Source organism: Asterias amurensis, chromosome 14 (genome assembly GCF_032118995.1).
Source record: "Asterias amurensis chromosome 14, ASM3211899v1".
NCBI classification, from domain to species: domain Eukaryota; kingdom Metazoa; phylum Echinodermata; class Asteroidea; order Forcipulatida; family Asteriidae; genus Asterias; species Asterias amurensis.
Genome location: NC_092661.1, coordinates 1,970,943 through 1,997,158, shown reverse-complemented (window position 1 = coordinate 1,997,158; position 26,216 = coordinate 1,970,943). Strand labels below are relative to the sequence as shown.

The following is a 26,216-nucleotide window of genomic DNA, read 5'->3' as shown; positions in this document are numbered from 1 at the left end:
TATATATATATATTTTTTTTTACAAAGATATGTTGTGGCAGGAGATTCTGTCCCCCGGGGATTCTTGCCCCCCCCCCCCCCCACGGCGAACTGTGTACGCCCTCTTTTGAAACATCCTTCTTCAGCTTACAATAATTTTCATTATTGATTTATTTATTAATTTTCATTATTGAAAATTATTCTGTCAACCCCCCCCCCCCCACCCCCATATGTATTGGGTACAAAATCCCCGGCGGACAGAGTTTCCTGGAACACGGGTATGATTGCACATTGAAAACTAAACTGTGTGTTGAACACTAGATATCAAGGTTGGTGTCACATTATGGTCAGTTACACCTAAATTTTGATTAGATTTTTTATGTTCTTTTGTTAAACCAATAAACCAAGTTGAATTAAACATTTAAATGAATTGAAGTTTCCTCCAGTTCGCTTAAAGTATATCGTCTACTGTACGTTACTTATTTACAGCCAAGCAGCTCAAAACGCAGGCAGATGAAGTCATACCACTCAACGGGCACGATGCGAATCTTGACCGCCAAGACGGGCTTGAAGAAGCGCCTCTCCACGATGTTGCTTCTGTCGGTGTTGCCATTGAATATCTAGAAGGAGGACAAATATCTTATTATTAGTTGTTTATCAGGGGTTTTCATTCTAAAAAGGGTGAAATCAAAGGAGGCTCTTTAATATATCAACATACCTGAGTTTGACCAAGTTGTTCCTTCACATCAACAAGACATGCCGGTGAGGGCGGTTCGAACTGCACTTTGTACTTTGTCACCCACTGAGCAGATCCACCGTTACGCCCCTGTGTGAGTACCCCAGTGACGTAGGTCGGGTTGCCTAAATCCACCTGTATCCACTGGTTGGTATCCCCTCTCATAGGACACCATGCTCCTATGATAAGGGTATATGGCGGTTTCTTGTTGAGACGGCCACCAGCTGCTGTACTCTTATCTTTGTCTTCCCAGTTACTTGATGCGGAGAGGCTCTCATCGGGGATCGAACCATCCTCAAGACCGAGTTTCTCTGGGTCGGGGAAAAACAAGCATTTTATTTAACACATTTTGTCTACATTGTAGAAAAAACTCAATAAACATTATTAAACCATGTTAGTTTTGGTGATGGACACTATTGGTAATTACTCAAAATAATTATTTTTAGCATAAATTCTTACATGGTCTATTAACGAGTAATGGGGAGCTGTTGATAGCATAAAACATTGTGAGGAACGGCTCCCTCAAAAAATAAACTTTGAGGTCTCGAAATCAAGCATCTGAAAGCACACAATTTCGCGTGACAATGGTGTATCGTCTTTCATTATTATTTCGCATCTTCGACGACGGCCAATTATTGAGCTCAAATTTTCACAGATTTATTATATATGCATATGTTGAGATTTACTAAGTGAAATGACTGGTCTTCGACACTTACCAATAGAGTCCAGTGTCTTTAACACATCTTTAATTGCTAATAATTAAATTTCTGAGCATTATTCAAAATTCGAGTTTGCAAACAAATTTATTACTGTATAATTTTCTTGTTGTATATCTTCCATGCATACGGAACGTTTAGTTGCAATTAAACTATTTTTTACGACGTCACTCTGTTGATGAAAGTGTAAATTATTTTTATGAATCTACTCTCAACTGTTTGTTATAAAAACTGCAGATTCGTTAGAAACCTTCGTTAAGAAAACTGTCGATTCGTTATACATCTACACTCAACTGTAGAATCGTTTTGAATCTACACTCAACTGTATAGCCTCTTACGAATCTACACTTTACTGTTAGATTCGTTTCGAATCTATACTGAACTACGAATCTACTATATGTACGGGCAACTGTATCTACGTTTCGAATCTATACTCAACTGTATGGCTTCGTTACGAATCTACACTTTACTGTCAGATTCGTTTAGAATCTACACTGAACTACGAATCTACACTCAACTGTATATTCGTTTCGAATCTATACTCAACTGTATAGCTTCGTTACGAATCTACACTTTACTGTTAGATTCGTTTCGAATCTACACTGAACTACGAATCTAAAAATTACTAAAGTGGGATTCGAACCAACGACCTCCGGAATAACGTGCTAACATACTTGTAAACTGATCAAAATGTTACACTCGAAAAGAGAAGGGGTTCGCCCGGTGTTACTGGTCCGATCGGCAGCAAATTGTGACACAGCACCTTGTAAAACACTTCATGGTGCTGTCAGAATTAGGTCTCATAATCCAACTTAGTCCCACATCTTGCAAGAATATGTTACAGAGCCAGGAGCTTCACTGGGTGACGGACACAACGTGTGCGTTATATAAGAAGCCACAATTATTATTATTATTATTATTATAATGTTGCAGGCACTGTAATAATGTTATGCTTATAAGTTTTGCAAAATAGTTATAAATGTGACCAAACGTCAATTGACAAAGTTCACATTTTGGGGGAAATTGTTTGAGTCAGGTCAGATTAAGACTCTAAAGTGTAGGTTATTTACGCTTTCGGCTCGTACGTTCAATCCACGAATCTACACTTTCTCTTCCATTCCCCTTAACGTAAAGGCATAAAAACAACATAATATGAAAATATGCACGGCGTCATATACAGAACAATGCACGTAATGCATGCAAAATTATACAAAATGTGCCGAGTTATCTTTACTTTTTCTCTTTCAGTGATTATTTGTTTCCTCCAGACGAGAAAATGAGTGGTTTCATTTGTAATCCAAACTTCATCAGCATCAAAAGTACTTTAAACAAATGCTATTATCTGATTACTCACCAATATCCCCACAGGCCTCCACATGAGCGTACTTTCCATTACCAGAAACAAAGTTATTCTGTAAAGCAAGATAAGAGCAAACACAATTGTAACTGATGTATATCATTTATAGGAAAATGCTTTGAGTTAAACGTTAGAAAACGAGAAATGCATTTAAAAAAAGACATATATACCTGGCAGGTCATTGGTTTTGCAGTTGCGTCGTAATACGAAAACTGCGGCATTCCTTGAAAGTTGTCACAGACGTGCTCAGCACTGGCGTTGTTCATCTGACACACTTGATTGGCGTGATCGTAGTTGAAAGAGAAACATCCATGATGGCTGAGACACCGAACTGAACATCTGACGGCAGAGATGCCTGATATATTCATGAAGGACTGGCCTAGTAGGGCGTAGTGCTCTATCGGCTGGTACCAGACCCCTCGGTAAAGACCACTCACACTATAAGACGCTGAAACCTCAAGAAACATCTCAAGCAAGAGGAAAATCAAACCACTCAAGTCGGCCATTTTTCGCACTCTAGCTTGATATAGTTAGTTGTTGAACACGAACAACACCCGAATAGAAGTCTGCAAGGGAATGCGTTGCCGTGGTAACAGGACAACAACTCATCTGACGTCACTCACACTTATCGATACGGTGTTTAAATAAAATATATGGTTTTCAAAACACAAAATAAAAGTAAATGACCAAAAATATTTGTCCTTTGGACGACCACGAAAAGCTTTTTCGTTTTAATTTTAACACAATCGGGCCCGGAACGTAAACCTGAATTTCATGCAATATAGTTCTGACCGGTAAAATATAAAACAGACCAAACATAATTATTTGATTCTGACTGTCACCAAAACACCTACCAAGCTCAGCCCGATTTGCAAGCTTACACAACTCTAATCCTTGGTCAAACGTTGGCCATCATCCCGACCCTAAGTTTAAACCGGAAAATATTCTATTCTCTATAACAGTCCCTTAATTTTTCTGTACTCAATGGTACAAATCTGTTTTATTCTGTTTTTGTCAGTCTTGACGTCTAGAGAGGAACCCCAGAGAGTTTACAACAGACCCCAAAAGTTGACAACACTCGGGAAGAGGGTAGATGGGAGTTAGGAAAAAATAATCCTAATTTTTGGTTTACTTTGCTGAACGAATACTAGATGGTATGGTTTCATTCCGTGGCATGGATATGCGAGAACCATATATAATTTAATTATGTCAAGGTTCGGTAGAGAAACCATCGAAGTGTGTTTGGCCAAGGTTCTGATGAACAATGGAAAGGATTTTAGTGTTATTAATATTTCAGGCAACTGAATCTACCTTACTAGAACAAACTAGTCTTGACCCAAGACGTCAATATCTTCACGTTACTACCTTATATAGTGTGCGTTCGTTTAGCTTCCCTTGGTCGACCCCGGTCTGCCGCGGTGCGTTCGAATAGGTTTAACGTCATTCCAGGGGCTCACCCGGGTCAGCCCCCAGTGCCCTGCTTGTGGAGTGGGTCACTTTGGGGCTGGCTCAAGGTGCATGACGTCACTACGAGAGCGGTGAGTGGTCGTTTGTTTACGTATTGTCAGGGGCTCGCCCGAGTGAGCACCGCGGGGAAGACCCAGGGAAGCTAATCGAACGCACCCATACATTCCGTGGTTGGAAATGATCCATGCGAATATCTTGGAACCAAGACTATAGAGCAACAAACCGCACGTCTCGTGTATGCATCTCGGAATCTATCAATCTTTCATCTCGGTGACTTCTAGAAATCAATGTTGCAATGATGGAGGTTGAATATTAATTAGCCTGTTGAAAACCACCTCGACAGTATCCATCTGTGCGCTCGTCTTTTTTCACTGATATATTTGAGGGATATTGTGTGGATGTATTTGTTGGCCTAACGCATTCTGCTGCGACGTCACCATGACGTAATTTTTATTTGCGTTTTGTATCTGTGTATACTTAGTAATAAAAAACACACTGTGTATATTATTTCCATGCGTTTTTTCAAAAACACGATTGTCCGATTAATTTCAAAACAAGTCAGATTTTATTAATCGTCTATTCCAAAACATTAAACAAAAATATTAAGTAGGATTTGAAACTTTGCATGGTGGAAATACGATATAAAAAGGTTTGCGGTAACACCATGTAATGACTATCTCTAATGAGTTGGGGTGGTTCTGAAAAGAACCGTTGGTTTCAACTCGACGTTTCGATCAGTATGCTCTGAAACGTCGAGTTGAAACCAACGGTTCTTTTCAGAACCACCCCAACTCATTAGAGATGGTAAGTACATGGTGTTACCGCAAACCTTTCTATAACAAAAATATTAAAACATCGTCAGCAACAACAACGAATATGGAAACTTTAGGACACTGGAACCTTTGGTAAGTGTCAAGCCCAGTTTTCAGACTAGTGTATCCCAACATCGTAGTTGCACGAGAATATTACAGGCAGTGGACACTTATTGGTAATTACTCAAAATAAATATTAGCATAAAACCTCACTTGGTGACAAGTAATGGGGAGAGGTTGATGGTATAAAACATTGTGAGAAATGGCTCCCTCTGAAGTGCCATAGTTTTCGAGAAAGAAGTAATTTTCCACGAATTTGATTTCGAGACCTCAGATTTAGAACTTGAGGTCTCGAAATCAACCATCTAAACGCACACAATTTTGTGTGACAAGGGTGTTTTCTTCTTTCATTATTATCTCGCAACTTTGATGACCGATTGAGCTCAAATTTTCACAGGTTAGTTATTTTATGCATATGTTGAGATACACCAACTGTGAAGGCTAGTCTTTGACAATTACCATAGTGTCCACTGCCTTTAAAGGGGAAAAACACACTTATTTGACAATTTTTTGTGCTTTCAGATGCATAATAAAAGGCTTCATCCTCAGCTGACTTGTTTTATTATTTGGGTGAGAAAACGGTTTTTCCTCCAAAACTATGTTACTTCAGAAGAACCGTTCTATGTTTGATACTATCAACAGGGCTCCTTTTTTTAGTGATTGTCATATTAAAACGATTTATAGTTTCAATGTGATTTCAGAAATCGAATATGCGACAACCACGTAATTAAAATAAGAACTAAAAGAAACAATGTTCTACCATTAAATTGGAAGTTGTTCTCTTATTGAAAAGAACAGTCTTTCCAACTGTAAGATAGGAGCCTCGGTCTATAAAGGCCCGGTCCCACTGCAGCGATAACAAAACACTGGGTGCGTTCGTTTAGCTTCCCTGGGTCGACCCCGGTGTGTGGCGGTTTTTTTTCCCAGGACGAGTGGGTGCAGATAATTACCCACGTTCGTCCTGGTAAAAAAAAAACGTCACGCATCGGGGTCAACCCAGGGGAGCTAAACGAACGCACCCAATAACGATAATGACGCAAAGAGATCGCCTTCTATTGGTTGATTTGCTCCACGCAGAATACGCCCACGCCCAATTAAACCAATCGAGGGCGTGCATCTTTATAGTTCTCGTTTTCGTTCTCGTTATCGGGGCTGTGTGACCGGGCCTTTAATATCTGGAAAGGAGCCTCGAAAAATCTGAACCAGATCTTTAAAATCTTTGTACTCTATGGTTACAAATGTGTTTTAGTCAGTCTTGATATCTAAGGAGGAGCCTGGCGAAAATTACAAACACATCACCTATAGCCTTAAAGGCAGTGGACACTGTCGGTAATTACTCAAAATAATTATTAGAATAAAACATTTCTTGGTGGCGAGTAATGGGGAGAGGTTGATGGTATAAAACATTGTGCGAAACGGCTCCCTCTGAAGTGACATAGTTTTCGAGAAAGAAGTAATAAATTTTGATGTCTCGAAATCAACCATCTAAACGCACACAACTTCGTGTGACAAGGGTGTTTTTTCTTTCATTATTATCTCACAAGTTCGATAACCGATTGAGCTCAAATTTTCACAGGTTTGTTTTTTATACATATGTTGAGATACACCAACTGTGAAGGCTAGTCTTTGACAATTACCAATAGTGTACATTGCCTTTAATCAACCTGTCACCATCTTGGTCATGTCCCCTGTTTCCAATAACGGTGATGAATGCAAACATTCATTACGCAAACATGGCACCAGACTATTATTTCGTCCAGCCTCAGTTTGGTCAAAATAGACCATTTTTTTGCAACGTCACGGACCGAGTTTTTGCTAACCCACCAATTGAAAAACTATGGAGAGCCTTTAGTGCAAGACAAGAAAATATCGCTCTTTTTGGTAACAATGTAAACCACATTTCTTGATTTATTTTAAACAAAACGCAACTCATTATGAGCGTTTGTTTTATTTAGTTGAAAGTTTGCAGACAATGTTGAATTTTGTTAAAACATTGTGTTTTTAAGATTGAGTGTTTTACTAACATTCAGCCGACCATGCCAATCAAGGGGGTTTGTTTTTCAACAAGAGAAAGGGCTGTAGGGTGGAATTATGGAGTAAAATCAAGATGGCCACACGTGATAACGGTATATAGAGGTGCACGGTGTTTGGCAACCTAATTAAATTGCGTCACGGTTGGATAAAAAACACTGAGTGGGGTGTTTAAATTGAAACTAATTAACCTCTTAGCTTGGTTCAATTCAAACGAATAATAGTTTTCAGAAAAAAGTCATAATCTTGATGCAAAATGCGCAAACGTTTCAAGGGTATGCGAGAAATAGTAATTAAATCACGGCTCAGTTCGCGTGAGAAACCGTCGAAGTGTGTAACTCGATTTAGTTTCTATAGTGCGTTCGTTTAGCTTCCCTGGGTCGACCCCGATGTGACGTATTTTTTTTCCAGGACGAACGTGGGCATACAATTACCCCACGTTCGTCCTCGAACCAGGAAAAAAAAACCAGACACGTCACCACATGAGCCTTCCCGTGGTGACGTCAGTGCACCTCGGGCCAGCCCCAAGAGCCCCACTTGTGGATAGGGTCACTTGGGGCTGACCCGAGGTGCACTGACGTCACGACGAGAAGGCTCACGTGATGATGCGTCTTTTTTTTCCAGGTGGAGCGTGGGTAAACATTTGCACACGTTCGTACTGGAAAACAAAAAAGGCGACTTTTCCAGGACGAACGTGGGGTAATTGTGTGCCCACGTTCGTCCTGGAAAAAAATAAAATACGCAACATCGGGGTCGACCCAGGGAAGCTAAACGAACGCACCCAATATGGGAAGTCTGATAATAGTATGGTAGACTTGACCAAGTTCTTCTTCCGTCTCCAACCGATGTCGTTGCGTTTTTTGTGTGCAGCCAACAAAGACTTTTTACAGCTAGTAAACCAGTTTACTAGTTTACAAAATTTTGACTCCCAAAAAATGGCCGACCGTGTTTCTTTGCGAGCGACGTAAAAGGAAAACCGTGCAGTTTCGATGCACGTTAGTGTGGATCACTATAACAAAAATGACGAACGCGACCGATCCAAGGCATAGTGTTCCTTACTTGAAATATAATTTAAAAACATAATAAGACAACTTAATGACTTTACTTTCTACCGATATCTCAGTGCATTTAGGTTGTTCCTAAGCTAACACAAATACATCAAAACATGCGATCCTCAAAAGTTGTAATCAACGTTTTGTTTTTATAAAGAAGAGCAACATTAATAGTCGCTTCATGTCGATCTAGTAAAAAGCATCTTCAAAAATCATTTAAAGCCAGTGGACACTATTGGTAATTACTCAAAATAATTATTATCATAAAACCTTTCTTGGTTACGAGAAATGGGGAGAGGTTGATAATATAAAATATTGTGAGAAACAGCTCCATCTGAAGTGACGTAGTTTTCGAGAAAGAAGTAATTTTCCACGAATTTGATTTCGAGACCTCAGATTTAGAATTTGAGGTCTCGAAATCAAGCATCTGAACCTCACAACTTCGAGTGACCATGGTGTGACAAGGGTGTTTTTTCTTTCATTAATATCTCGCAACTTCGACGACCGATTGAGCTAAAATTTTCACAGATTTGTTATTTTATGCATATGTTGAGATACACCAACTGTGAAGACTAGTCTTTGACAGTTACCAATAGTGTCCACTGTCTTTAAAGGAGATGGGTTTGCTCTTACTTATACTTATAGACACTTAATATAATACATGCAAATGAAATTATTAAGAACATCAAATCAGTTAAAACACATTCTGTCGTTCGCAAATTGGTTGAAATAATTTGGATTTGTTTTAAAACAAAGATAATATGTTGTGGCAGGAGATTCTGTCCCCCGGGGATTCTTTGCCCCCCCCCCCACGGCGAACTGTGTACGCCCTCTTTCGAAACATCCTTCTTCAGCTTACAATAATTTTCATTATTGATTTATTTATTCTGTCAACCCCCCCCCCCCACCCACCATATGTATTGGGTACAAAGTCCCCGGCGGACAGAGTGTCCTGGAACACGGGTATGATTGCACACTGAAAACTAAACTGTGTGTTGAACACTAGATACCAAGGTTGGTGTCACATTATGGTCAGTTACACCTAAATTTTGATTAGATTTTTTTATGTTTTTTTTGTTAAACCAATAAACCAAGTTGAATTAAATATTTAAATGAAATGAAGTTTCCTCCATTTCGCTGAAAGTATGTCGTCTACTGCATGTTACTTATTTACAGCCAAGCAGCTCAAAACGCAGGCAGATGGAAACGTTCCATTCAACGGGCACGATGCGAATCTTGACCGCCAAGACGGGCTTGAAGAAGCGCCTCTCCACGATGCTGTGTTCATCTGTGTTGCCATTAAATATCTAGAAAGAGAATAAAACGCGTATAGTAAGATGTGTAGGAGGAATTTATCATCTGAAAAGAAGTGACACCAAAGGAAGCTAATATCATCATACCTGAGTTTGACCAAGTTGGTCTTTCATGTCAAGAAGACATGCCGGTGAGGGCGGTTCGAACTGCACTTTGTACTTTGTCACCCACTGCGGATAGGGGTTACCATAACGCCCCTGTGTAAGTACCCCAATGACGTAGGTCGGGTTGCCTAAATCCACCTGTATCCACTGGTTGGTATCCTCAACCTCAGCATGCCATGCTCCTATGGTATTATCATCAGGCGGTAGCTTGCTGAGACGGCCACCAGCCGCTGTTGACTTTCGACGTCCGTTGTAGTTACTTGATGCGGAGAGGCTCTCATCGGGGATCGAACCATCTTCAAGACCGAGTTTCTCTGGATCGGGAACAGAAAGATACCAGATTAATTTATGTGTACACAAAATCGCACAATGCAGTTCAAAAGAACTCAACAGAAGTTTCTAAACAATGTTTAGATATGGATGTCGGACCCTGATGGCTGGGTGATTTTTAGTTGGTGGCTTGGATCACAAAAAAATCTACTTAAACTGGGTCATGATGTCTTAATCTTCCACAGTTTCTTGCATGTTCTTAAAGGCACTGGACACCTTTTGGTTATGTCCAGTGTCTTTAAACGCTCCAACGGAATTAAAACAAATAATTATCTGATTACTCACCAAAACTCACAGAGACCTTCACAGGAGCGCACTTTTCATTGCCAGAAATAATACTCTGTAAAACAAGGTAGGAACGAACACATTTTGAAATTTATACAAAAATATTGTGCAACTTTTAAAGACCTGCTTGAACAAAAATGTCAAGTCGTGAACTTTGCTGAATTTCATTTTAAATGTTTTCAATAAATAAGGAAATCGAGTCATATGATTATAAATAGATTTTAATTGTGTAAAAAAAAAACCATTTCGAATACCCTTATCCAGCGCTTTTCTGAGAGATTTGCGAAAAGCCCTGTTACGTAATCACTCTCAAAACGTCATAGTTGGGAGCTCCAATTTGTACAGCCGCTTTTGTTGCAGCGTGGAGGTATAACAAAGCAAACTCCCACAAATGACGTCAGCGGCATTGTCTTATGACACGCGCCGTCAACGGCAGAAGTGTTTTTAGTTTTTCAAAACCTTAAGGTAGGGGCCTGTTTTTTTATTCGATAATATTACGAAAAATTCAGAAGTGTACACATATCAAAATTACATTAAAATGGTGAACAAGTTAAATACATTTCCGTTGAAAACATTCCCCCAGGTAGCTGTTTAAAATAAGAATCATTTGGTTGAATCCTTTAGAAATACACATAAACGAATTTTACAACTACCTTGCAGGTCATTGGTGTTGCGGTTGCGTCGTGATAGTGATCATTCGTTTTACACGTTCAAAGCACCGTAGCACGTTCAGATCTTGCCAATGCCCAATCACAAGCTTGATACTGAAGGCTCCACCCTACTCGGACCGTTGTCTTTGTTAAACGCTATACATATTCATGTTATTCAATACAGCAGTAGAGCTGGAGGCATGTGTTAAGCCCCAGGAAAATTCTCTTATTGTCTGCTCCTTGAAAAGCATGCAGGTAGCGGACAATCACTCACAAGACAGTGTAGTGTTAGCATTCACTATAGAGGAAATATGTACTAAGCAAGCAGGGTGTGTAAAAAAAAAAGTGCAACAATAGCCTATACAGTATAATACCACTACTTGTGAGCCCAATACAACATGTGTAAGTCCCTTTGGTTGTGCAGTTGGAGTCTAACAATGTAGGTGTGCTCAACTTGTAAAGAAAAAGTCTGCTGTTCACATCCAAATAAGTTTACGTTCGTCTGTAATGATATTCAGGACTGCTGTTCACATTCAAATAAGATTAGTTGGTCACTTACAATATTATATTTTTTTTCATTTCTTTTTAAACCCTACTTTGTGTGATCCCTACTGGATTTTGGAGTTTCAATCCAACACCTGAGTGATATGAATATGGTGTTTTTGTGTTTGCACATAATAACAGTAAGTAAAGGACGCTGGAGTATCAGCTTTAATAGTTATAAATAAATCCTTATGTTATTCGGCCACAGTGACACCCAACATGCTTCACCCAGCCCCTTCTTAACATACATTTCTTTGCAAAATAGTTTAAGAGGGTACTTAAAAAAAAATCAAAAATGTGCCCCTTTTCGCCTTTTCCTTTGGTTATATTTGGCCGGGCACTAGTGGACAGCAGCAATTCTAAGTAAATCATTCCTCTATAGTGAATGCTAGCACTACACTGTCTTGTGAGTGATTGTCCGCTACCTGCATGCTTTTCAAGGAGCAGACAATAAGAGAATTTTCCTGGGGATTAAACAACATGCCTCCAGCTCTCCTGCTCTATTGAACATAACATGAATATGTATAGCGTTTAACAAAGACAACGGTCCGAGTAGGGTGGAGCCTTCAGTATCGAGTTTGTGATTGGGCATTGGCAAGATCTGGACGTGCTACTTTGCTTTGAACGTGTACAACGAATGATCACTGATACGAAACATACGGCATTCCTTGAAAGTTGTCACAGACGTGCTCAGCACTGGCGTTGTTCATCTGACACACTTGATTGATGTGATCGTAGTTGAAAGAAAAACATCCATGATGGCTGAGACACCGAACTGAACATCTGACGGCAGAGATGCCTGAGATATTCATAAAGGACTGGCCTAGAAGGGCGTGGTGCTCTACCGGCTGGTACCAGACCTCTCGGTAAAGACCACTCACACTATAAGACGCTGAAACCTCAAGAAACATCTTAAGCAAGAGGAAAATCAAACCACTCAACACGGCCATTGTCTCCTCTGGCTAAAAATGGTGAGTTGCCCTATCCACAACATAATTTGTTCCCTCTCAATAAATTCATGGAAGATCGTGGTTCAAATTAAACTGCGGATAATAGTGTTGCCATGGTATGAAAAAAAAACCATTGATTCTGGTCCACTTGCGTCACAAAAAATCAATAACCATACAGATTGCAACCCGCTGAAATGGGCTATAACACTAATTACTTTTCCCATACTTCTTTATAGAAATCAATTAGGCCAACGTAGACTTTCTGCAATTTGGATGTTTTGGCATTTGGAATACATACAAACAAATAGAAATTAGTTTTTTTTTATAGTGAACAGAACACAATAGCTGCAAAGTGCTGGTTCCATAGTCGGATGGATCGAGGGTAGAAGGAGTATTTGTATGGGTCTATTGGAGTTCCCTTCTGCGCTCTACACGGTTAGCAAGAAACAATTGGCTACCAGTCAGGAAAGAAAGCTTGGTCATGAGGCTGGTTCTAATGGTCGACTACAGTAGTCAACTAAAAGTCAACAAGTTTGGCTGCTATTAAAAATAGCAGACCTTTAATTAAACCATTGTGCACGCTCAAATTTGCTCTAAACTACAGTGTCTTGTCGTTTTTGTTCAGACAAGGGGACAACCTTTGAGAGGAATTCAGAGACATCAAACGGTGAACGGAAACTTGTTATTATAATAGCGGTGAAAATGGCAGTCCTTTTGATATGTACTGGACTGCATGTTAATGTATGGACCTACTTTGGAAGAAATACATACAAGTTGGTATATCAAGACACTGAGGACACTAATGTCGTATCGAACTACGAACAACGAACATCTGATGACAAGCCGTGCTTTGCAACTTTGCATTAGTATGATTTGAAACTTTGCATGGTGGAAATACGATAATAGAAAGATTTGTGGTAACACCATGTAATGATAATCTCTAGATGAGTTGGGATGGTTCTGAAAAGAACCGTTGGTTTCAAGTCGACGTTTCGATCAGCTCTGATCGTCTTCTGGCGATAGCTGCATATATAGCTGAAGACCAGCCTGTTGAAGACCTGTCTGTTGATGAACGTGTTTAGCTTTTGACTGTTGAACGATAAGTACAATGAATACCACGACAACTAAAGCCCCTTCGGGTTTGCCTGAATCGTTTATTGTTATCCGTACATTTTTCATCGTTATCATTGGTTTGCTGATCATTTCGGGGAATATTCTCTCGATTGCTGTGGTGCGTGGTGTCTCAACTTTGGCCGACAGTACTAAGGTTCTACTGACTACTCTCTCGTTGTATGACTTAACAGTTGGGATCATTTCAATGCTCAGTGTCGTGCCATCAGCCACAGAAAAATGGGTCTACGGACAGTTCGTTTGCGAAGTTGTTGCTGTAGTTGCATTTGCATCTTTCATGATGTCAATTCTGTCTGTTTTGTTTCTTAACATTGAACGGTATATCGCCGTCACACGGCCGTATAAGTTCCCAATATGGTGTACCCGACGTCGCTTCATCATGCTTGTAGTTTTTGCATCGTGCATTTCATTTTGTTACCCAATTGGAATCAAGCTTATTATTGGAGTGAAAAGTGTTTTTCAAAAAGCTCCAGTTGGATGTTTTCTAGAACACAGCTCTGCAATTATTGATATTCTGAAACTAATTTTGGGTGACATAGCTCCTGTGACGATCATGTTGTTTGTCTACTATCGCATCATCAAAGTCAGTAAAAGGCAAGATCTACAACTAAACCGTAACCGTCAGAAAAAAGCACAAGCGGATCAAGAAAAGATGTTGAAAACATTCTTCATTGTCACTGTAATTTTTGCCATCTGCTACACACCGAATTTTGTCACGTATGTAGTTACAACTTTGATGGGCGTTACCCCGCCCCCAATAATTGAATGGGTAGTAGTATGGTTGACAATAAGTAATAGTATGTTTAATGTGTTCATCTACTGTCTTTTTAATGATTCTTTTCGTCAGGTGGCCAAAAGAATCGTCATGGGGCGATTTGTGTGCTGCAAAAGATCAGTGGCACCAGTTGATATCGAACTGTGAAAGTCGAAATCACTGTTGTCAAGAGACAGTTGGCCCGATTCTTAGAGTGGCAGTCATCTCTCATCACACAATTGGACTGTGTCCAAATTGGCGTCTACAGCTATCAGCTACAGATAGGCCTACGGCTGTTGCTTATGGTTTTACAATGATAAATGAATAGGAGACTTTTGGGACGCTTGGTGGCAGCAGACTTACTAGATAAAATCCATTTTTCTCGGTAATATGCGCATGCTCAGAACTACGTAAACAATGGACATTTATCTGGTAAAGTCTGCTGCCACCTAGCGTTCCAAAGTCTCATATTGTCATCGTTAAGCATAATGTTATATTATAGCGCGCATGTCCGTCACTCAGTGGCGCTCCTGGCGCTGTAACATACGGTATTTCCTGCAAGGTGTGGGGCTATTTTTATGAGGAAGTCTTTGAAAGCAAGCACCGTGTCATGTTTTACAGAGTGCTGTGGCGCAATTTGCTGCCAATCGGACAGGAACAAAGGGGGGGGGGGGGCGAACCCCTTCTCTTTACTGTTATTTTACGTAAGTAAACAACACACGGGACCACTGCTTTGTGTCCCATCTGAAGGACGAGCATCGCGGTTGTGTCTTATTAATGACACCGGTGTAACGACTCTCGAACCCACAGCATGAAGTAGAACTTTGCCAAAAGGATGGAGGCCCCTATCTATAAAAAAAAATATTGAGAGAGAACAATGTTGAAAGTTTATTATTTCACCATATTTTATGCAGTTTCAATTAATGGTAAAATTGTTTTAATTAAAAAATTTAGGTAAATTCACAACAAATGTTGTTCTTTGATCAGCTGATTTTTTTTCAATTAAGTAGCATTTTCATTGAAGAAATAAGAATTGCGCGCCTTGAGTGAGAAAACAAAATGCAATTTAATTTTTGAGTGGATTTTTTTTTTTTTGTGGTGCTTGTTTATTTGACTGTGTTTAAATTGTGTTTTGAACCGTTTGGCGTTCTTGAAACTCACTGAGTGCAAGTAATATTCATTTCTTTTCATTATTTATTTTTTTTACAAGATTGAATTGAAACTAATACTCATAAATGTACGCACAAATTAATTTCAGTGACAAATAAATCTAGTTAATATGCATTTTAGAAGAGAGCTATATTTCTTAAGAATAAAGGACGAGCTACCAATATTACATGTTGCACAAAATGTCGTCTCAATTATAGAAGATAAATATTCTGTAACTAATTTATTCTTACAAGAAAGTATAAATTAAGCCTTACACAATAATGATAGCACAGACACAGTAAATTACAAATGATACGACTACACTTTGTTTGTCTTGTCCCTGTTTTTTCTTCGCCGTTTGTTTGTCTGTCTGTCTGTCTGTCTGTCTGTCTGTCTGTCTGTCTGTCTGTCTGTCTGTCTGTCTGTCTGTCTGTCTGTCTGTCTGTCTGTCTGTCTGTCTGTCTGTCTGTCTGTCTGTCTGTCTGTCTGTCTGTCTGTCTGTCTGTCTGTCTGTCTGTCTGTCTGTCTGTCTGTCTGTCTGTCTGTCTGTCTGTCTGTCTGTCTGTCTGTCTGTCTGTCTGTCTGTCTGTATAAAGGCTGTTGTCTACAAGCCCCGGTTTACTCGAACAGCCTCATGCTCTCGCTCATCTCATGTACATAGTTAATTCCTAGTTATTTATTTATTATTTGCTTTAAGATTATATTGTTTCTGTACAATTTTATGCGCTTTTGATTTTGTTACATTTCTATGTACTGTTTAATTCTCAAAATATTGTTCCTTTTCTCCAACAAGAATATGGAACGTATTATTGAATTGAATTGAATTGAATGATAAACACGTACATGTTGGCTTCAATGTCCTTGCTCTATATGCTTCAATGTCTTTCTACTCTATACATAGAGTTACCTAAACGCATGATTCAATTAACCCTCTAAAATACAACACTCTCTGATCAAACGATTATCTAAACACAAATCAAAACCCATGAAGAGTTCTATAAAACTACCCGTTTACAATTTCAATTACTGATGACAGTGACAGACTGATTTCATGTTAATCTTTTACTTCACAACAAACAAGATGGGTGCCATTCACAACAACACAACACTTGGACACCACTCATCGACAGAGGTCGCCCCACAGGTTTTCACACTACCCCTCCCTCCGAGATAATAAACAGAAGATAGATCAGAGCCGTGCTCCCCAAAAATAGTGGTAAAACCCACAAAAAAAAGAATTATTCTATAGCCTTGCTGAAAGCTATCGGAAAACATTCCATTATGTTGTGTATGCAAACTTACTTTTACCATAAATTTAGTTTACAAAATAAGAAAGTTGCAGCATGTACAAATAAGTATGCACTTTCGCTCACTATACTTTACTCTCTTCTGCTACTGGGTTATTGTATGCCTACAAATTAAATTTTATAAATTTTATTAAAGTTTATTAAATTTTATATTAGTGGCTTTAAAGCCATTATACACTTTCGGTACAGAAAAAAAAAAAGGTTCACAGATTTACAAATTATTTACAGGGTTTACAGAAGGTAATGGTGAAAGACTTCTCCTGAAATATTATTCAATGAAATGCTTTACTTTTTGGGAAAACATTAAAACAATATCAATTCTCGATAGCGGGAATTACGGATTTATTTTAAACACATGTCATGACACGGCGAAACGTGCGGAAACAAGAGTGGGTTTTCCCGTTATTTTCTCCCGACTCCGATGACCGATTGAGCCTAAATTTTCACAGGTTTGTTATTTTATATATAAGTTGTGATACACGAAGTGTGGGACTTGGACAATACTGTTTACCGAAAGTGTATAATGGCTTTAAAGATGTTCTCGGTACTCATTATGGATGCCATTAATGTTTTGGATGTAGAGGGTTTTACGTCCATTTGTGTCAGGCTTGAGATGACCATTCAGAACTTAGATTGTTTGATTTTTTTCACAGTTTTTAAATCCTTCTCCTAGAATGATGCCTGTAAAATCGCAATATAAAACTAAACTATTGCAAGCACTACCAAGACAAAGAGTTTACGATATTGATGATAATGAGGCAAAATATATAATGTTGTTATAATACGTCACAGAATGGTCACAAATCTGACATCAAGCGATTTCTCTCCATTTTGCTACAACAATTACGGTTGGTCGTTTACCTCACAACTTATTTACAGCCAAGCAGCTCGAAACGCAGCGCGATGAAGCCACTCCACTCAACGGGCACGATGTGAACCTTGACCGCCAAGACGGGCTTGAAGAAGCGCCTCTCCACGATGCTGTCTCTATCGGTGTTGCCATTGAATATCTAGAAAGAAAATGACAAACGTATTGTTTATAGCGTTAAAGAGGTATTTTTATCATCCTAAAAAAGTAAATTCAAAGGAGGCTATATCAGCATACCTGAGTTTGACCAAGTTGGTCATTCACATCAACAAGGCCTGCCGGTGAGGGCGGTTCGAACTGCACTTTGTACTTTGTCACCCACTGAGCAGCTACACCGTTACGCCCCTGTGTGAGTACCCCGGTGACGTAGGTCGGGTTGCCTAAATCCACCTGTATCCACTGGTTGGTATCCGGTACCATAGGACACCATGCTCCTATGATAAGGTTATTTGGCGGTGTCTTGTTGAGACGGCCACCAGCTGCTGTACTCTTATCACTGCCTTCCCAGTTACTTGATGCGGAGAGGCTCTCATCGGGAATCGAACCATCTTCAACACCGAGTTTCTCTGGATCGGGAATAGAAGGATACAAGATTTATGTACACATAATGCCCACATAGTGGTTTTGAGTTTCATTAAAGGCAGTGGACACTATTGGTAATCACTCAAAATAATTATTAGCATAAAACCCTCCCTCTGAAGTGCCATAGTTTTCGAGAAAGGAGTAATTTTCAACGAATTTGATTTCGGGACCTCAGATTTAGAACTTGAGGTCTCGAAATCAACCATCTAAACACACACAACTTCGTGTGACAGGGGTGTTTTTTCTTTCATTATTATCTTGCAAGTTTGATGACCGATTGAGCTCAAATTTTCACAAGTTTTTTTTTGTATGCATATGTTGAGATACACAAACTGTGAAGGCTCGTCTTTGACAATGTCCAACAGTGTATACGGCCTTTAAAGGTGGCTTTGATAAAAAAAAAATTACTTGAACTGGGTCATGATGTCTTAATCTTCCACAGTTTCTTGCATGTTCTTAAAGGCACTTGGCACATTTTGGTTATGTTCAGTGTCTTTAAACGCTTCAACGGAACTAAAACAAATAATTATCTGATTACTCACCAAAACCCACAGAGACCTTCACATGAGCGCACTTTTCATTGCCAGAAATAATACTCTGTAAAGCAAGGTAGGAACGAACACATTTTGAAATTTATACAAAAATATTGTGCAACTTTTAAAGACCTTGAACGAAAATGTCAAGTCGTGAACTTTGCTGAATTTCATTTTAAATGTTTTCAATGAATAAGGAAATCGAGTCATATGATTATAAATAGATTTTAATTGTGTAAAAAAAAAACATTTCGAATACCCTTATCCAGCGCTTTTCTGAGCGATTTGCGAAAAGCCCTGTTACGTAATCACTCTCAAAACGTCATAGTTGGGAGCTCCAATTTGTACAGCCGCTTTGTTGCAGCGTGAAGGTATAACAAAGTAAACTCCCACAAATGACGTCAGCGGCATTGTCTTATGACACGCGCCGTCAACGGCAGAAATGTTTTTAGTTTTTCAAAACCTTATGGTATATAGGGGCCTGTTTTTTTATTCGATAATATTACGAAAAATTCAGAAGTGTACACATATCAAAAATACATTAAAATGGTGAACAAGTTAAATACATTTCCGTTGAAAACATTCCTCACAGGTAGCTGTTTAAAATAAGAATCATTTGGTTTAATCCTTTAGAAATACACATAAACGAATTTTACAACTACCTTGCAGGTCGTTGGTTTTGCGGTTGCGTCGTAATACGACACATTCAGCATTCCTTGAAAGTTGTCACAGACGTGCTCAGCACTGGCGTTGTTCATCTGACAGACTTGATTGATGTGATCGTAGTTGAAAGAGAAACATCCATGATGGCTGAGACACCGAACTGAACATCTGACGGCAGAGATGCCCGAGATATTCATGAAGGACTGGCCTAGTAGGGCGTGGTGCTCTACCGGCTGGTACCAGACCCCTCGGTAGAGACCACTCACACTATAAGACGCTGAAACCTCAAGAAACATCTTAAGCAAGAGGAAAATCAAACCACTCAACACGGCCATTTTCTCACTCTGGCTTAAAACATAATCTTTTCCCTCTCAATAATTTCATGGAAGATCGTGGTTCAAATTAAACTGAGGGTAATAGTGTTGCCATGGTATGAAAAAAACCCATTCATTCTGGTCATCTTGCGTCACAAAAAATCAATAACCATACAGATTGCAACCCGCTGAAATGGGCTATAACACTAATTACTTTTCCCATACTTCTTTATAGAAATCAATTAGGCCACCGTATAATTTCTGCAATTTGGATGTTTTGGCATTTTGAATACATAAAACAAAAAATAGAAATTAGTCTGTTTTTATAGTGAACAGAACACAATGGCTGCCGCAATTTCTCATTTCAGAAAAGCAAGCTTTTGAGTTTGTGAGCTTTGTACTGCAAAAAAATAAGACAAACACAAAAACTAGATATTCGACTTCCAAAGTGGACCTAATAACTTCCCGTGATACATGCTGACTTAATTATGATGTCAGCTCAGTTTACCAATAAAATACTAAATATAGCTTTCTGAATTATACTATGTCGGCGGTCGATCACACCCCAGGGGCGTATAAAAGAGCTCATGTCTTGTCCAGCAAGGTATAGACCTATGCGATAGAACGATGACAACAGTGAATAGGTACAGGATCTAAATTGTAATTATTTTGTGCTTGTAGTAAATATTTGCCATTGAGAAAATGGCGCTGACCCATCATATTAACACAAGCTAAAGTCATGCTAAAGTTTAAAGAGCCAAAGCAAGGAGAAATTGGCAAGTAGTGTACTACCCCATAGGGGTTCAAACGCGGTTGTACGCTAAATACAATTAAGAGCGCCCTCAATATTTCTTGTGCCTGTCGTAAATCTTTCTGAGTTGTACATTCAAATTCAAAGTTTGATGTGGCCGCGACCGTTGGAACTTGTTCTTTTCGACTTAGCTTTCATCAGGGGAAGTTTTTTTGGGTGGGTAATTTTCTCTTATGTTTGGGGAGCTGAAGCTTTCTACCATGTTAGTTTAACTTAAATGCAAAATCTATGACTTTCGTTTTTTTTTTTTGTTTTTTTTGTGAAGCCGGGCATTCATAAATATTTTAATGCGTGCACGTTTTAACAACTGGTTGAGAGATCATGTTTCCACGTCTTTCAATTGCTCAGCCACGTGTATGTGTATGTCTGCTAAGGAAAGCAGTGTTTCAAATAATCGCTTTAAAATTGATACTTTCCCCTTCATATTAGGAGCGCTGGTAGCCTTGATGTTTATAAATCTGTCCTTAAGACTTATCTTTTTAAAGAAGCTTTTTATATGATTGTGCATATATTGTTCCTTCACTAATTTATTTGGGTTTGCTGTCTTAATATTTTGCAATTTGTACTCAACGGATTGTTCTGTAAGGTCCTTGTATTTTCATTTGTTTGGATTGCTGTATATTTTCCTGTTGTATAAATTTTATTATTTTTATAATTATTTTGTTATGCACTTGTTTACACTTTATGGAATGGGCGCAGTATAAATGATTAAATCATCATAATTATTATTACCTTTTTTCTCACTCTTCCTAAATATGTGAACCTCAATATTGTATTATTTTAAATTATTGTTGTAAGAAAGTTGGGGTATAAAAAAATATTCCTTTCGGAACAAAGGAAATCAAATCAAATCAAATCAAATCAAGTTATACTATTTTTATTCACATTTAAACTTTCAAATCAAAGTAAACTGCAACCAACTAGACCACATTTCCAGTTTGATCTCACTCAAATATTAAAAGACTTTAGGCCTGGAGCCCTTTTAAGGCATCTAAAGCAGAACAATTTGTGCAATAATAAAGTTTACTCTGCCTTCAATCCGGATTTGTATTTTCTCGTTGTCTGTGTTTCTAGGATCGGACACAAAGGCACATAGGTTGTTTGCTTTAATATATGTTTATGTAAAATCTTTGACATCCAACTCAAGTTTGGAATTTTGAAGCAGATTTAAAATATATAAAACTAAATTGTGATTTGCACCCATCATTGTGAGCAGACGAAGGTGCGGTCTTCCACTAAAGAAAAAAGGACGAGCTACCAAAATCTGTTCTCTTATCGTTGACGTCCCAGTTGCTTGAAGCGGAGAGGCTCTCATCGGGGATCGAACCATCCTAAAGACCGAGTTTCTCTGGATCGGGAATAGAAGGATACAAGATTTGTGTACACATAATGCCCACATAGTGGTTTTGAGTTTCATTAAAGGCAGTGGACACTATTGGTAATCACTCAAAATAATTATTAGCATAAAACCCTCCCTCTGAAGTGCCATAGTTTTTCGAGAAAGGAGTAATTCTCAACGAATTTGATTTTGGGACCTCAGATTTAGAACTTGAGGTCTCGAAATCAACCATCTAAACACACACAACTTCATGTGACAGGGGTGTTTTTTCTGTCATTATTATCTTGCAAGTTTGATGACCGATTGAGCTCAAATTTTCACAAGTTTGTTTTTTTTATGCATATGTTGAGATACACCAACTGTGAAGGCTCGTCTTTGACAATGACCAACAGTGTATACTGCCTTTAAAGGTGGCTATGATAATTTTTTTTTTTTACTTGAACTGGGTCATGATGTCTTAATCTTCCACAGTTTCTTGCATGTTCTTAAAGGCACTGGACACCTTTTGGTTATGTTCAGTGTCTTAAAACGCTCCAACGGAATTAAAAGAAATAATTATCTGATTTCTCACCAAAACTCACCAAGTCTACTGTACGTTACTTATTTACAGCCAAGCAGCTCAAAACGCAGGCAGATGAACGACTCCCACTCAACGGGCACGATGCGAATCTTGACCGCCAAGACGGGCTTGAAGAAGCGCCTCTCCACGATGCTGTTTCTGTCGGTGTTGCCATTAAATATCTAGGAGGACGACAAATAACATCTTACTATTAGTTGTTTATCAAGGTTTCCATTCTAAAAAGGGTGAAATCAAAGGAGGCTCTTTAGCATATCAACATACCTGAGTTTGACCAAGTTGGTCCTTCACATCAACAAGGCCTGCCGGTGAGGGCGGTTCGAACTGCACCTTGTACTTTGTCACCCACTGGGCAGCTCCACCGTTACGCCCTTGAGTGAGTACCCCAGTGACGAAGGTCGGGTTGCCTAAATCCACCTGTATCCACTGGTTGGTATCCTTTACCTTAGCATGCCAAGCTCCTATGGTATTATCATCAGGCGGTAGCTTATTGAGACGGCCACCAGCCGGTGTTGACGTTCGCGGTCCGACCCAGTTACTTGATGCGGAGAGGCTCTCATCGGGGATCGAACCATCTTCAAGACCGAGTTTCTCTGGATCGGGAACAGAAAGATACAATATTTATGTACACATAATGCCCACATAGTGGTTTTGAGTTTTATTAAAGGTAGCTTGGATAAAAAAGATCTACTTGAACTGGGTCATGATGTCTTAATCTTCCACAGTTTCTTGCATGTTCTTAAAGGCACTGGGCACATTTTGGTTATGTACAGTGTCTTAAAACGCTCCAACGGAACTAAAACAAAAAAAATTCTGATTACTCACTAAAACCCACAGAGACCTTCACAGGAGCGCACTTTTCATTGCCAGAAATAATACTCTGTAAAACAAGGTAGGAACGAACACATTTTGAAATTTATACAAAAAAATTGTGCAACTTTTAAAGACCTGCTTGAACGAAAAATGTCAAGCCGTGAACTTGGCTGAATTTCATTTTAAATGTTTTTAATGAATAAGGAAATCGAGTCATATGATTATAAATAGATATTAATTGTGGAAAAAAAAAACATTTCGAATACCCTTATCCAGCGCTTTTCTGAGAGATTTGCGAAAAGCCCTGTTACGTAATCACTCTCAAAACGTCATAGTTGGGAGCTCCAATTTGTACAGCCGCTTTGTTGCAGCGTGGAGGTATAACAAAGTAAACTCCCACAAATGACGTCAGCGGCATTGTCTTATGACACGCGCCGTCAACGGCAGAAGTGTTTTTAGTTTTTCAAATCCTTATGGTATATAGGGGCCTGTTTTTCTATTCGATAATATTACGAAAAATTCAGAAGTGTACACATATCAAAATTACATTAAAATGGTGAACAAGTTAAATACATTTCCGTTGAAAACATTCCCCCCAGGTAGCTGTTTAAAATAACAATCATTTGGTTGAATCCTTTAGAAATACACATAAACGAATTTTACAACTACCTTGCAGGTCATTGGTTTTGCGGTTGCGTCGTGATAGTGATCATTCGTTTTACACGTTCAAAGCACCGTAGCACGTCCAGATCTTGCCAATGCCCAATCACAAGCTTGATACTGAAGGCTCCACCCTACTCGGACCGTTGTCTTTGTTAAACGCTATACATATTCATGTTAGTCAATACAGCAGTAGAGCTGGAGGCATGTGTTAAGCCCCAGGAAAATTCTCTTATTGTCTGCTCCTTGAAAAGCATGCAGGTAGCGGACAATCACTCACAAGACAGTGTAGTGTTTAATAGCATTCACTATAGAGGAAAGATGTACTAAGCAAGCAGGGTGTGTAAAAAAAAAGTGCAACAATAGCCTATACAGTATAATACCACTACTTGTGAGCCCAATACAACATGTGTAAGTCCCTTTGGTTGTGCAGTTGGAGTCTAACAATGTAGGTGTGCTCAACTTGTAAAGAAAAAGTCTGCTGTTCACATTCAAATAAGTTTACGTTCGTCTGTAATGATATTCAGGACTGCTGTTCACATTCAAATAAGATTAGTTGGTCACTTACAATATTATATTTTTTTCATTTTTTTTTAAACCCTACTTTGTGTGATCCCTACTGGATTTTGGAGTTTCAATCCAACACCCGAGTGATATGAATATGGTGTTTTTGTGTTTGCACATAATAACAGTAAGTAAAGGACGCTGGAGTATCAGCTTTAATAGTTATAAATAAATCCTTATGTTATTCGGCCACAGTGACACCCAACATGCTTCACCCAGCCCCTTCTTAACATACATTTCTTTGCAAAATAGTTTAAGAGGGTACTTAAAAAAAATCAAAAATGTGCCCCTTTTCGCCTTTTCCTTTGGTTATATTTGGCCGGGCACTAGTGGACAGCAGCAATTCTAAGTAAATCATTCCTCTATAGTGAATGCTAGCACTACCTTCTGATTGATTGTCCGCTACCTGCATGCTTTTCAAGGAGCAGACAATAAGAGAATTTTCCTGGGGATTAAACAACATGCCTCCAGCTCTCCTGCTCTATTGAACATAACATGAATATGTATAGCGTTTATCAAAGACAATGGTCCGAGTAGGGTGGAGCCTTCAGTATCGAGTTTGTGATTGGGCATTGGCAAGATCTGGACGTGCTACTTTGCTTTGAACGTGTAAAACGAATGATCACTGATACGAAACATACGGCATTCCTTGAAAGTTGTCACAGACGTGCTCAGCTCTGGCGTTGTTCATCTGACAGACTTGATTGATGTGATCGTAGTTGAAAGAAAAACATCCATGATGGCTGAGACACCGAACTGAACATCTGACGGCAGAGATGCCTGAGATATTCATGAAGGACTGGCCTAGAAGGGCGTGGTGCTCTACCGGCTGGTACCAGACCTCTCGGTAAAGACCACTCACACTATAAGACGCTGAAACCTCAAGAAACATCTTAAGCAAGAGGAAAATCAAACCACTCAACACGGCCATTGTCTCCTCTGGCTAAAAATGGTGAGTTGCCCTATCCACAACATAATTTGTTCCCCTATCAATAAATTCATGGAAGATCGTGGTTCAAATTAAACTGCGGATAATAGTGTTGCCATGGTATGAAAAAAAAACCCATTGATTCTGGTCCACTTGCGTCACAAAAAATCAATAACCATACAGATTGCAACCCGCTGAAATGGGCTATAACACTAATTACTTTTCCCATACTTCTTTATAGAAATCAATTAGGCTACCGTAGACTTTCTGCAATTTGGATGTTTTGGCATTTTGAATACATAAAAAAAAATAGAAATTAGTTTTTTTTATAGTGAACAGAACACATAAGCTGCAAAGTGCTGGTTCCATAGTCGGATGGATGGAGGGTAGAAGGAGTATTTGTATGGGTCTATTGGAGTTCCCTTCTGCGCTCTACACGGTTAGCAAGAAACAATTGGCTACCAGTCGGGAAAGAAAGCTTGGTCATGAGGCTGGTTCTAATGGTCGACTACAGTAGTCAACTAAAAGTCAACAAGTTTGGCTGCTATTAAAAATAGCAGACCTTTAATTAAACCATTGTGCACGCTCAAATTTGCTCTAAATTACAGTGTCTTGACGTTTTTGTTCAGACAAGGGGACAACCTTTGAGAGGAATTCAGAGACATCAAACGGTGAACGGAAACTTGTTATTATAATAGCGATGAAAATGGCAGTCCTTTGGATATGTACTGGACTGCATGTTAATGTATGGACCTACTTTGGAAGAAATACATACAAGTTGGTATACAATCAAGACACTGAGCACACTAATGTGGTATCGAACTGCGAACAACGAAC

General features: G+C 39.1%; 4 protein-coding genes across 4 annotated transcripts; 1 reads left to right on the top strand and 3 right to left on the bottom strand.

Moving 5' to 3' along the window:
- Nucleotides 1-238: 238 nt before the first annotated feature.
- Nucleotides 239-3,294, bottom strand: LOC139947458 (retinoschisin-like). Its single transcript, XM_071945370.1, has 4 exons — nucleotides 2,959-3,294; nucleotides 2,786-2,843; nucleotides 698-1,026; nucleotides 239-599 (listed from the first exon to the last, which is right to left on the bottom strand). The coding sequence occupies exons 1-4, from the start codon at nucleotides 3,292-3,294 to the stop codon at nucleotides 459-461; spliced, it is 864 nt and encodes a 287-aa protein (XP_071801471.1). The 3' UTR covers nucleotides 239-458.
- Nucleotides 3,295-13,494: 10,200 nt separating this feature from the next.
- Nucleotides 13,495-14,439, top strand: LOC139946839 (trace amine-associated receptor 1-like). Its single transcript, XM_071944566.1, has one exon. It carries the CDS (start codon nucleotides 13,495-13,497, stop codon nucleotides 14,437-14,439), a length of 945 nt encoding a protein of 314 aa, XP_071800667.1.
- A 3,157-nt stretch (nucleotides 14,440-17,596) lies between these two features.
- LOC139946723 (retinoschisin-like) lies at nucleotides 17,597-19,708 on the bottom strand. The gene is made up of 4 exons (XM_071944377.1): nucleotides 19,367-19,708; nucleotides 18,720-18,774; nucleotides 17,833-18,161; nucleotides 17,597-17,737 (listed from the first exon to the last, which is right to left on the bottom strand). The coding sequence occupies exons 1-4, from the start codon at nucleotides 19,706-19,708 to the stop codon at nucleotides 17,597-17,599; spliced, it is 867 nt and encodes a 288-aa protein (XP_071800478.1).
- Nucleotides 19,709-22,437: 2,729 nt separating this feature from the next.
- LOC139947499 (retinoschisin-like) lies at nucleotides 22,438-25,382 on the bottom strand. The gene is made up of 5 exons (XM_071945424.1): nucleotides 25,084-25,382; nucleotides 23,891-23,933; nucleotides 23,240-23,294; nucleotides 22,679-23,007; nucleotides 22,438-22,578 (listed from the first exon to the last, which is right to left on the bottom strand). Exons 1-5 carry the CDS (start codon nucleotides 25,380-25,382, stop codon nucleotides 22,438-22,440), a joined length of 867 nt encoding a protein of 288 aa, XP_071801525.1.
- Between the last annotated feature and the right edge of the window lie 834 nt (nucleotides 25,383-26,216).